Source organism: Thermobia domestica, chromosome 5, assembly GCF_964235325.1.
Source record: "Thermobia domestica chromosome 5, izTheDome1.hap1.1, whole genome shotgun sequence".
NCBI classification, from domain to species: Eukaryota; Metazoa; Arthropoda; class Insecta; order Zygentoma; family Lepismatidae; genus Thermobia; species Thermobia domestica.
In genome coordinates, this window is record NC_137458.1 from 44,557,738 (window position 1) to 44,571,047 (window position 13,310).

Here is a 13,310-nt window from a genome sequence, read left to right on the forward strand (position 1 = left end):
CAACGAAAGTGCCCGATTAATTTATGTCAGCTCATGTAGTTTCATATTTAGTTAAGATATCCAGAAACTTATTAGCATCTACAGCTGTTTTTAATTGAATTTGGTATGATCTCTCTTATCGTACGAAAATTATTAATACCTGGTGTTTCTACCAAGGACGAACATGTGACACTGATTTCTGAAAGTGAGCTTATAAAAGAATTTCTCTAGTGTTGCGCAAAGCAAATACAACGGGAAGAAAGATAGAATGCTAGGTAAATTCTAATATAAATAGTAAGTTGAGTTACTAAGATAATCTTTCTTCACCATGCCTCTTTCCTACATATGTACCTCAGGCTCTCAAGCGGAACCACCAGTTCTTGCTTGCACCTGAACGGTAAAAGATGCAGTTCTTGCTGATAGTAGTCACCTGTACAGGTTGATGCGTTTTTCGCATAAATAGTGATTTTTATAGCATATCATACTGCAGGCATACCCATACGCGTGTACGTAGTTATTTGGATATGTGTCAAGGAAATAATACTCTAGAATATACAGTATAAAGATATTATTAGACACAATTAAAACATGTAAAATAGTTTAATAAATTGAACAACAGCTCTTAAAGCTGCACGCAACAAACTATATGCAGGAATATTAATAACTAAGTACTGTGCTATTATTGGTAGATAACTTCTTGCAAACTAATATGTAACAAGTATCAAAGTAGTCAGTTAACCTGTTCGACTTGATGTAGCATTGTTTATTTTCATATATTTCATTACCTGTAATCTGTTTCACCACTCCCTATTTATCTTGCCTCCGGAACTTCAATCATCTTTCTTGTGGTACAATTTCTTCTCAACCAATATCTCAAATACTTTCTTCTTTAATTAACTATCCTATAAAAGTTTTTTATCAACTAGTTTATCTTCCTTTAAAAAAAATGCATCTGAGAGTTTACCGATGTTCTCTCCCGAACTATTCGTAACACTTTCTAATCCATTTTCCATTCGACCTATCAAATCCTCTCCTTTCTTCGTGACACCCATACTTCGAAAATAAACCCTAAATATAGAAACTAATGCAGTAGCTGCTTATCTTGAATAAGCTCTACAACCAGCAAGATGAAAAAAAACACATAATTTTGTGTAGTTCTCGTTCCTGATGGTAGTTTTTGAGCGAAACTGTTACCTTGCAAGAATTTATCAAATTCCCGATGATTCGTTTATATGTACAACAGGACAGTTACTATGATATATGAATAGTAATAGAATGACGAATTCACTTCAAAAATCATAGTCACTTCTATCTTTCTTAGCGTCTTTTTAATACGCGCATACCTTATACACAAGCAATACTTATACAACACCTGGAGTTACATACACCGTAAATTCGTACTATTTATTTAAAGTTATTGGGGATTAGCAGAAGATTTTTTATTTCAAGTTTACAAACGTTTATCACTGCCAGTAACATTAACATAGTTTACACTTTCGCTCCTATCAACTGATGCTACTGCAACGGTTTTTTCTTTACTATCATGCCTCATCAGTTACATTTTTTTTCATTTTATCATCTTTCAATTGTCACAAATTGGATCTATAATAAATTTGATGTTAAGGTATTATATTCTTTATCCCAACCTTTTGGAATCACATTACATTCTTTATCCCAGTCTTTTGGAATCATAGGCTCAAGAAATTCTCGAAATTTGGCCAAGGAACATATTTCTGCAGCGCCCGCAGTGCAACCTGGGAACTGAAGTTCTACAAAAGCTGTCTTGCAACTTGCATTCTTCTTGTAAAGCACCTGGAAAAAGATCGTGTGGAAAGTATTAAAGATGTATTAAGTAAGAACCCTGCCGATGTGTATTCGCGTAAACTTAAAACAAATATTTTGTTGATTTTACTAAATGTTTTGAATAATACATGAGCAAAATACAGCGAGACTCCAATTATCTGGATTAGGCATGAAGCTCCTGTTTTTCTATTCTCATATTAAAAGAGAATCTGAGGAATTTACTTGTACATATAATAGGCCTATACTTTTTATTAAACAAAAGCGATTTTTGAGATGTTTTATTTCACAGTATAACTTTCTTTTATGGTCGTCCCAATTATCTGAATTTCGGCATATTCGGTTTTGGATGCAATTCTGATATGCCGAAATCCAGACAACTGGGGCTATCATAAAAAGAAGTTCTGCTGTGAAATAAAAGATTCTCTGAAATCGCATTTCTTTGATGAAAAAGGTAGACCTAATGTATTTGCAATTGAATTCCTTGGATTTTATTAAAATACGAGAACAGAGAAATGCTAGTTGTATCTTTGAAATTGGTGATATGCAGACTTAGAATTAGTCAAATATAGAGTTCGGAACTTCCAATTAAACATATACAGTATTTTAACCTGGATTTCAAAAGGAATTTCAGGGATATTAAATTTAAACGAACAAATACATGCAGTTGGTATTGGAATAAATTGTATACAATTCTAGCATCAATTCAAATATTTGGCAACTGCATGTCTAAATGGTTGACTGGCTGGCTTATTTGAAATTTAACGTCCTTGAAGTAGTGAACTTACAGCTTAACGTGGGATCTGAACCACCTTATCTCCCACCGGAAATCGAACTCTTGTCTTGTGCGCTTAAGACGCATAACATCATAGCAACTTGTCTGAATGTTACTTCCTAGCATTTTCCAATGAACCATCACTATAAAGGTTGTATTTAGCGTGGGAGTATAATTGGAGGTAATCGTATCATGAAAGAATAATTATAAAACTTTTCATAAATGTATAGGTAAGTGTCTTGTGTTTCTATTAAATACTTTCTAATCCAGGTTCGTGACATCCCAGATTCGAGCCCTGGCTAAGATTATTTTACAATTTGTCATTAGTCCTACCAGGCGAACGGTGGATTAGTATTTCCCACACTTGTCAACTGCATCCTAAAGATCATTCGGTTGATTCACTGTTATTTTTTGCAATATAAAATGACTTTACCGCTTTCACTGGGATAATGGAAATTCAAACTTCGAGGTGAGCTCTTGAGTGACGCAAACTACTGAAACGTGGTACCGTATAAGCTTAACATGGTTTTTTACTGTATCATCATCTGAAATCGAATATAGAATTGCACATCAAAACTTTTGAGGTACATGACCAGGGATGATCATCGTAAGTTAAACATGCCTTTAGTGGCAAGATGAGACTGTCGTAAGTAAATACACATCAGAGATGGTCATCGTTGCTCATTTTTATCCTTATAAGGGCCCCCTCCTCATCTTTATTTCATTACATGGAGTGACTGCGAATTATTATTTGAAGGTGAGTAAGGGTAATAGAGTGGCACGAACTTAAGGCACAGGAAAATATTGAATTCAATGTGAGGGTTAAGAAAAATTCCCATCTCTATGTAGTACGTATAAGGCCATCACATATATTGACCAGGAAGTGCATTCTTTTAAGGTTGCGCTGTTCTTCGATATGACACTGATATCTAATACCTTGATTACGTATTAAACAATTTACAAATAAGTACAATTCAATCAATTTACTCATTGAAATTGTGCTACGACATATTTGTTTGGTAGATCTGCTGCATGAGACAAATGCACGAATGCATTGGTGGAAACATAAATTAGAACCCCATGTACATCACCCGATTCGAAATTTACATCGTAGAGTGTGAGTCTCAAGAGGGCGTATAGATTTTAGTATTACGCTCCCGGCACAGACAGGCAAGCTGATTGGATTGTTTTTAAAAATAATACTATTACTATCGTTGGGAAACACTCTAGTGTAGTTGTGTGTAGATCACAATCTATGTCAGCAACTCAAGGATGACGCGAGTTAATCCTTATTATACAATTAATTGATAACCATATAGTGGTACTGCGAGAGGGTTGGTGGGCACTTTGCAGAATTGTCATAGATGGTAGCGTGCCAATGTTCCATGGATGGTGTACATGATGAGAGGCAGAGGGTTCCTACAGGAGGTGTAAGCCAGAGAGTGCGAGCACACAATTCGCCTCCCCTTGCACTCATTACGGAAAATGTCTTTGATGTCGTCGGAAGATACAGCAGTGACCAAACGAATGAAGAGTGGTGGTATTCGGCGATTAGAGTTGTCTCAGACCCATTAACAGACTATGCGTTTCCATATGCGTACAGCTGAGAGGTGAAAATCTTCAGTATATGTGCATTCCCCATGCGGGGTCCACATTTGACAGTCTGGTACGGAACAATAAGCTACACACCTAGTTTGACTCTAGTCTTCATTCAGGAAATTATGACTAGTGTTCGATTTGTTCGTGGCGTCGTCAATCCCGTCCTCGATATTCTATGGATACTTTGCGGTGCCCTATCTTCCAGCAAGATGATGCGCATCTGTACACCCCTATTTAGTTAGTATATGCCTATCCTTGTTTGATAGGTCTTCGGACATTACGACTTATCAAGCACATGATAAAAGATAGGATCCCGCCTGATCTCTAGCAGCGTCCTCCAACGACCATCGGCTAGCAACGTCAGAATTTACAGTGAATATGAGACATCATACGCGCCGGTGTGATCGGCTACCTGTCTAAATAGGTACTTTGACTACTTAGAGTGATTACACGTGCTATTAAACAGAGTAACGCCCTGTATATCAAGGTCAGATGTCCCTCAGTCATCATTTTTGGGCTACTACCATCTTCCATTACCTTTTCCTTGTGTACCAACTTTGGGTTAAGTCTTATGTGTTCTTAAAAATGTTTCGACCAGAGTATATCATTGTATATCTTCCAATCTTCTTTCAAAACTTGAATGTATTCATTCGTTATGCTTCTCGTCATAGCTTTTAAATTTTCGTTAACTCAATATCAATAAATATAATGGTAACTTTGAGTGAATGTTTGCCGTTCAATATAGAGTAGAACGTGTAGATACGCTTATTCTAGCATTGACGTACAATGTAAGCATCACAATATATTTTTGAATGTGGCTACAATTATTTCGAATATATTCGTAGCCTATGTGTAGATATTTGAAACATTAACAAACGAACACCTTCTAGACTCTCGAGCGTTATTGGTGCAACAGCCTCGAGCTTTAATGTGTACATTCCCTATTCACAGGCTTCACCTTTTACGTCTCTGTATTTACATGGACGCACACGTAAAAATCCAGGAGTGATATATTAGAGGAGCGTGGCAACCACTCCTGTGTTCCAATATTTCAAGTTCCAATCCATGATACTGGGAATTTCTTAGTCGAACAGTTTATACCTTGGCCAGTACGAAGTTCTTTGCAAAGGATTCCGCATGGAAAAAGGTTCAAAATCTCTACAATAAATAAATAAATAATATGTATTACTTTGACTACGTGTCCATGCTTCTTTGACTGATACAGTTCTATTACTATCGTGGCTCCATAATCAGGATTAGGGAAGTCTGTAAAGCCCATAGTCCTTAAAAGGCTTACAAGAGTTGTATCATGTCCTGAGTATATGAAAAGCTTTCTGTCTGGTGACAAAGTTCCATTCGCTTTCTTCAATGTACGTTCCATGATTTGACCGAGAAGCGGCCCTGAAAATGTAACATTAACCACAATGTAAAAGGTTTGACACTAAATCGATAGCACAATAAAATTACGGATTAAAGTCATGAGTTTAAAGTAATTTGTAACAATCATACTTATAGAGTGCTAAATGAATTTGTACAAGGAAAAATTTATTTAAGAAAACGGCAGTGGCTGTTATGTTAGTAAAATATGGATCCACGAGTAGCGTTTAAATCAATCCGGAATTTTCTGTAAAAAAAAAAAATAAATAAATAAATAAACTAAAACAACAAATATCATGACGTAAAAACTGTGTTTATTTTTATACATAATCCCCTACTACAGTAACACATTTATCTCAGCGTTTAAGTAATGTCTCAGAGACTCGGCATAAAACCATTGGTCGATACATCTAAACCACACTAGAACAGTCTGCTCAACTGTCATCACTGTGGAAATGTTGATCTCCGAGTAATTCTTTAAGGGGTCCAAAGAGATGGAAATCACTTTGGAAGTCCCTCAATTCAGTGCGTACTAAACTCTTCTGTGCTAGTAAAAAGCAGAAAGCTATTATGAAATCCAGTGTGCATTCACTTTTTCGAACAGCAGATGGTCATGTAGTATTCTGTTTACTTTTCCTAACGAAAGATATCACAGTTATATTTCACAGCAGGTCGTGACGATTGGCAATATTAAGCTCTTCACCGCGCTAAATGTTTTCAGGAATAACGACCGGGATCATCAGTCACAAAATTACGGCAATTTTGGAGCGCTTGCACCATTCTAATATCTTAGTGCAGCTAGGTCTATCTCATCATCGTACTGTAACTGACGCCTTCTGTAAATTTCAGCTATTTTTATACCTTGCTTTACTATAAAGATAACCAAGAAAGTTCTGTCGCTTTTTATGGAGGGCTGTGTTCAATTGGCCCTCACACCATGAGTTGAATGCGAATGGAGATAAGGCGAAGGTCAGTTGTTGGTGCCAACATACTACCTGGTTAAGGCAGTTCAGCTAGACCGTGAACTTGCGTAAGGACAGAATGAACATGGGATTTTCACAGGGCGTCATAAGGGAGTGTATGCTGTACGATTTCAAACTGGGGTCAAAAGCTGCTACAGCGGGGCGGAAGATATTGCCAGGCCTTTGGTGAGTATGCCGTGACTACACAAACAGTGCAGCGGTGATTTAACACTTTAAGGACGGTGACGAAATACTCGAAGACGCACTACGTGCCGGAAGATCAACACGTGTACAAAATGAATATCTTCAGGCAGGAATTGAGGCGATCAGTGGCCAAACATGTGAGTAAATGGGACTACAATTCAGTGTAAGTGGAGAAACTATTCGGCAGCACCTCCATCAACTTGGAAAGCCCTACAAGTTGGGTCGATGGTTCCCATATGATTCGAGTCCGGGCCAGAAAGCAAAGCGAGCAGACGGCTGTGTTTCTTTGCTGTCTCGTCTGAGAAAGGAGCCACTTTGGAGAGGGTGTTCACATTGATGAGAAGTGAGTCCTGTACGAAGTTCCACGGTGCCGTCATCATTGGTTAGCATCCCATGAACCGTTTCCAAAACAGCCGGAACCAGCACTGCATCACAAGAAGGTCATCCTGAGTGTTTAGTGGACTGCTCGCAGCATCGTGCATCGGGAGCTGTCTCTAGCTGGTCAGAGCATCAATGCAACTGTGTGCTATCAGAAGTTGACTCGTGTTGAAGAAAAACTCAAAATTCTGAAGCACTTCTGAATAGCAAAAGGGCCCTCCTGTTATAGGACAACGCTGAGCTCCACGTGGCTAGGAAAACCCGGGACACCATTCTATGCCTTGGACAGGAAACATTATTACATCCGCCATAGTCCCCGACATTGCACTGTCTCGTTGTCGCCTGTTTCAATCCTTGGACAATCACCTTCGAGGAGGCCATTTCAAATCCTCAGTAGAGGTGCGAAATGCACTTGATAGGTTCTCCGCTTTACGGCCCACCAAGTTCTACCCCGATGGAATCCATGGCTTTCCAGAAATTGGCAGAAGGTCGTCGATGCTAAAAGGGACTATTTTTTATCTTCCAGGTACACTATGTGATCAAAAGTATCCGGACACCTGGCTGAAAATGACTTACAAGTTCGTGGCGCCCTCCATCGGTACTGCTGGAATTCAATATGGTGTTGGCCCACCCTTAGCCTTGATGACAGCTTCCACTCTCGCAGGCATACTTTCAATCAGGTGCTGAAAGGTTTCTTGGGGAATGGCAGCCCATTCTTCATGGAGTACTGAACTGAGGAGAGGTATCGATGTAGGTCGGTGAGACCTGACATGAAGTCGGCGTTCCAAAACATCCCAAAGGTGTTCTATAGGATTCAAGTCAGGACTCTGTGCAGACCAGTCCATTAGAGGGATGTTATGGTCGTGTAACCACTCCGCCACAGGCCGTGATGAACAGGTGCTCGATCGTGTTGAAAGATGCAATCGCCATCTCCGAATTGTTCTTCAACAGTGGGAAGCAAGAAGGTGCTTAAAACATCAATGTAGGCCTGCGCTGTGAGATTGCCGCGCAAACCAACAAGGGGCACTACACACGCTGACAGATGACGTTCACCGGGCATTCGCCATACCCACACCCTGCCATCTGATTCGTCACTCCACATAACGTTTTTCCACTGTTCAATCGTCCAATGTCTACGCTCCTTACACCAAGCGAGGCGTCGTTTGGCATTTCCCTGCGTGATATGTGGCTTATGAGCAGCCGCTCGACCATGAAATCCAAGTTTTCTCACCTCACGCCTAACTGTCATGGTACTTGGAGTGGATCCTGATGCAGTTTCGAATTCCTGTGTGATGGTCTGGATAGATATCTGCCTATTATACTTTACGACCTTTTTCAACTGTCGGCGGTCTCTGTCAGTCAACAGACGAGGTCGGCCTGTACACTTTTGAGCTGTACGTGTCCCTTCACGTTTCCACTTCACTATTACATTAGACATAATGGGCCTAGGGATGTTTAGGAGTGTGGAAATCTCGCGTACAGACTTCTGGCACAAGTGACACCCAATCACCTGACCACGTTCGAAGTCCTTGAGTTCCGCGGAGCGCCCCATTCTGCTTCTCACGATGTCTAATGACTACTGAGGCCGCTGATAATGAGTAGCTGGCAGTGGGTGGCAGCACAATGCACCTAATATGAAACACGTATGTTTTGGGGGGTGTCCAGATACTTTTGATCACATAGTGTACGTCTTGGGTGAAATGTCTATGTTCGAAGGTGGTGAGAGAAAAAGCGACAGAACCTTCTTGGTTGCCTTTATAATAAGGCTGTTCCATGTACACGTTTACACTATTGTCCCCCATCGTTAATAACCGTTTCCTGATTAGCATATGATATTAGTGTCGCTTACCAGTAACAGGACACAGTTGCCAGTTCCTACTGGAAGCACGGCCTTCATTTTGAGATTCGATTTTAAACCTTTTAAAAGAAAGAAGTCCCAGATTGATTTAAACGCTCCTCGTATTAGCAGCTAGCGAATTACCTGGATAAATTCAGAGCTCTATCTTGGCTATATAATTGGAATAAGTGCCTTCGGCGCGTATGTCCTACAATTGGTACCCAGTTGAACTGCATGTAATTCTGATTTTACATTACTCTATAAATCTAGCTACGTATAGTCTCGGTGCTAGAAGTGTTGTTAAACTCCAAATCAACCAACTAACTTGGATAAATATGTTGGCTTTTAAATAAAATTAAAGCGATTGATCTTCACACTTGAGAATATAATTTTGGAAGAGTAACATTTATTTTCAAAGTACCTTAGATGAATTAAATAGATACAACTAGCAGCGTTCACCCCGCTTCGCTGCGGTCACCCCGGAACGCAATAAACTTTGTTACTTAGATAATTTTTACTTTTTCGCTTTCAAGTGATATGATAAAAACCATAGAAGATTGCACTAATGTTAACATTATATCGCCTGTCATTTATGTTAACCCGCCCCGCTTCGCTGCGGTCACCCCAACCCGCCCCGCTTCGCTGCGGTCACCCCAACCCGCCCCGCTTCGCTGCGGTCATCCCGGAACGCAATAAACTTTGTTACTTAGATAATTTTTACTTTTTCGCTTTCAAGTGATTTATAGCGCCTGTCAGTTATGTTAACCCGCCGAGTCACAGGGTCATGCGGGTTGCATATAAATACGTTTATTTTTATACCTATGATGAACTAATAACAAAGGATTTGTACGTATGGACACCTGAATGGTCAATTATCTCAAGACACTGGTAATTGAAAATTAAAGTGATATGATAAAAAACATCTAGGGTCCACATCCTAACAACCCCCCAAAAATGAAAGAAATCGGTTCAGCCGTATTAGCGTGATGAGCGGACAAAGGATTTTTTGTACGTATTGACACCTGATTGGTCAATTATCTCAAGACACTGGTAATTGAAAATTAAAGTGATATGATAAAAACCATCTAGGGTCCAAATCCTAACAACCCCCCAAAAATGAAAGAAATCGGTTCAGCCGTATTAGCGTGATGAGCGGACAAAGGATTTTGTGCGTTCTCTTTTATATATATAGATTAATACATTTGTAGAATATTTTAACCTATACGAACTTCAACTCCAATATTCGTTGTTCTTTTAAGAATATAGTAATTACATTTACGTTCATATACATAGCTTAATTTTCATAAACCATTGTGAGTCATTATGCATTTCCTTTTGTTTCCTTGATTGGTGTGTTAATGGGAATGTGTGATCCTACGTTATTTGTTCCAGTCATAAAAAGGCCAATGCCCCAAGCGAAAAACAATTATAAAATAACATTCTAGAAGTGTAAACAGCGAGCTTTGACTTACAAGAGTGGGACAGATGCAGTCAGATCAACTTTACAATGTACCCCATGAAACACCTTAATGAAGTGAAGGATAACAAGGCAATAAATGAAGAAAGCGTGATCCCACAGCATGAATTGATTATAGGCGATTGTGAGGTAACAGTGGACAAATATGCAAAGCACACAAGACAGAGAGCGCAGAGGATAAAATGGTGTAGACGAAAAGAAGAAAGACCGGGAAATGAATCCAGGAAAATTTAGAAAACATACAATAATAGTACAAGTTGATAATCATACTTTGAGGAAAGTAGGAAAAGAAGTACAACACCAAACACCAAAGAAGGAAAACACCAAAGAAATGACAACTCCAGGGAATGAGACTTGGTGATGGAACAAGGAAGTGCAACTGGTAATAATGTGTAAGAAGAAGTTGGAGAAAAGTGGAATGAAACATATAGCATGGAGGACAAGGAAGGATACATGCTAGCAAATAAGAAGGCCAAAAGAGTTGTGGTAATAGCTAAAGGAAAGGCCATATACGAGACTTATGTAGAGCCGGAGAAGAAAGATGGACACAGACGAATAAGGGGAATAGCCAAAGAAGATATAATGTACCCAAGGGCGTCACACCAATCACGCAGATAAAAGACGACGAGGGTAAACTGCTGCAGGACTAGAAGTTGATCCAGGACAGGTAGAGAGGTATTTGGAAGAGCTACTTAATGAAGAGAATCAGTGGTAAATATATATGGAAGCAGAAGAAGATACGGATGAATAGAGGAAAAATATTAGTATTAATTTATAAAAGTAAAAATGATGTACAAGATTAAACTGATCTGTAAGAGGAATTAAATTAATGACTCATATTATGAAGATCTGGGAAAGGATAGTTAAAGAAAGATACGACAAGAGACGACTGTTGGAGAACAATAATTTGGTTTCATTCCAGGGATACAAACAACTAACGCAATCTTTGTGTTGAGGCAGTTGGAATAAAATAGGGAAATGCGAGTGCAGTTGCACCTCGTTTCCATAGACTCGGAAAAGGCGTACGACAGAGGCCAGACAAGAACTATGGCGATTCATGAGAGAGAAGGAGGTTTCTGAAAAATATGTACGACTGGTAAGCGATATGCACGAGGAAGCAGAAACCGAAATGAAGTGTAGTTTGGATATGACATAAGGTTTCCCTGTAGAAGTTGATCTACATCAGTTATCGGCTCTCAACTCATATTTCTTCAATTTGATAATGATGTGTTGGTGAGGGAGGTAAAAAGTAGAATATTATGGAGTATGCTGTTCGCGGATGATGTCGTTATATGCGAAACATCCAAATATAAGACAGAGAAAAAATTAAAGGAGTGGAGAAGGGTGTTGGAAGAGAAAGACATAAGGATAAGTAGAACGAAAACAAAATATATGCCACTCAACAAAGAAAACGACAGCTTCATACAACTACTATTTACCTTAAAATTAAAGTATCTTGAATCGTACCTCGACCAGGATGGAGGATTTCATACAGAATACGATCGGGTATGTAAAGGGTGCTCCCTTGTGAGTGGCCAAATTAAAACCTCACTTCCTCGTAGTGCTTCTTGGATACTGCATTCATTGTAATGGAGGTTAACGAGGCTCTGGCGACTGGTGACAACTGGATAATGAGAGGCGGATGGGGATGATGTTTCTTGAGTTCGTTTTGTTTATTGCAGTTCGTGTTTGTGCAATTGTGTTGATAGTGATGGGTACAAATGGCATCAATGCTGACGTCCCCATTAAAAACTACAACAATAACAACAACAACTACTACTACTACTATCAATAATAATAATAATAATAATAATAATAATAATAATAATAATAATAATAATAATAATAATAATCATAATCATAATCATAATAACAGAATACAATCTGACTAAATAAACTAGAGAAGGATGAACAGGGAGTTGTGTGACAAGAAAGTAAGTTATGGTAATAAGACCGGCAATGATGTATAGTAGTAAAAAAACCTGGACAATCTCAAGGGCGCAGCAAAAGAAGATCTAAGTGGCGAGTGTGGTTTTTACTCGAGGTTTTCCCCTTCGTACCACTTTCCTCATGATTCCTCATGATCATCATTTCCTTTAGCCTACGCCACATAATCGTTGGACGTAAAATTGATCATCATTTCATTATCAAGTACAATGTCGCAATCAGTTCCTTCATTGATTTTTCCTCAAAAACCAAAGACAGTATATAACGTGAGATTTCAATCGAACTCATCCGACCTGGATGGAACTCGGGATGGTGATAAAACCTGACAAGCGTAATGACGCATATGAAATGCAGGGTATTTCAAAGTGAATATCAGGGTTTAAAGACTGTAGTATTTGTTACATTTAAGGTACAATTATAATACATCAAATGAAAGAGTAACTCAAATATTTTTGCTATAAGTATTCAATGTGAGCATTTATTCGTCACACTGCACATATCGAATCGATAGGCGAGAAAGGCCCACAAACTTTTGACCGGGATATGAAACAAAACACATTCAATTTAGGGAAGTCTCGTTGCAAATGTACCATCTCATGGGGTTTTGCTGGTCCCCAGGTCCGAACATTATGAGTGTTCACATCGCTACTTAGGTGAAATGTCGATTCATTACTGAAGACTACACGATCCAGAAAATCTTCATCATGCAGCAATATTTCATTTGCAAAGTTGGTACGTAAACCGAAGGCTGTAGGCTTTAGAGCTTGTAGCAGCTTCAAACAATAAGGAAGAAATTGTAAATATCTACTTAAAATTCTCCATGCAGACGGTTGCACTGTAACTACAGTTTCAGTCTTTGCAAAATGTAAAACACAGAAAGCTTTCTGCTCACCAGTCGTCATCTTTGCTACTAGCGCTTTCTCACGGCAGACCGAAGAAACAGTACATGCGCATGCGTGCGCACAAAACTGTTTG

General features: G+C 39.0%; 1 protein-coding gene across 4 annotated transcripts in view; it reads right to left on the reverse strand.

Annotated features, from left to right (window-relative positions):
* Nucleotides 1-577: 577 nt before the first annotated feature.
* The window catches only part of LOC145685901 (lysosomal acid phosphatase-like), a 73,831-nt gene continuing 61,098 nt past the window's right edge, over nt 578-13,310 (reverse strand). For 3 of the 4 annotated variants that reach the window (XM_081758653.1, XM_081758652.1, XM_081758650.1), the window contains exons 6-7: nt 5,343-5,554; nt 580-1,791 (exon numbers count right to left, since the gene is read on the reverse strand). In XM_081758653.1, coding sequence (XP_081614779.1) covers nt 1,582-1,791; nt 5,343-5,554 — 422 coding nt within the window. In that variant the 3' untranslated portion in view covers nt 580-1,581. Of the gene's footprint in view, nt 1,792-5,342; nt 5,555-13,310 lie in introns of all 4 variants that reach the window. The other variant, XM_081758651.1, reaches the window with a different exon arrangement.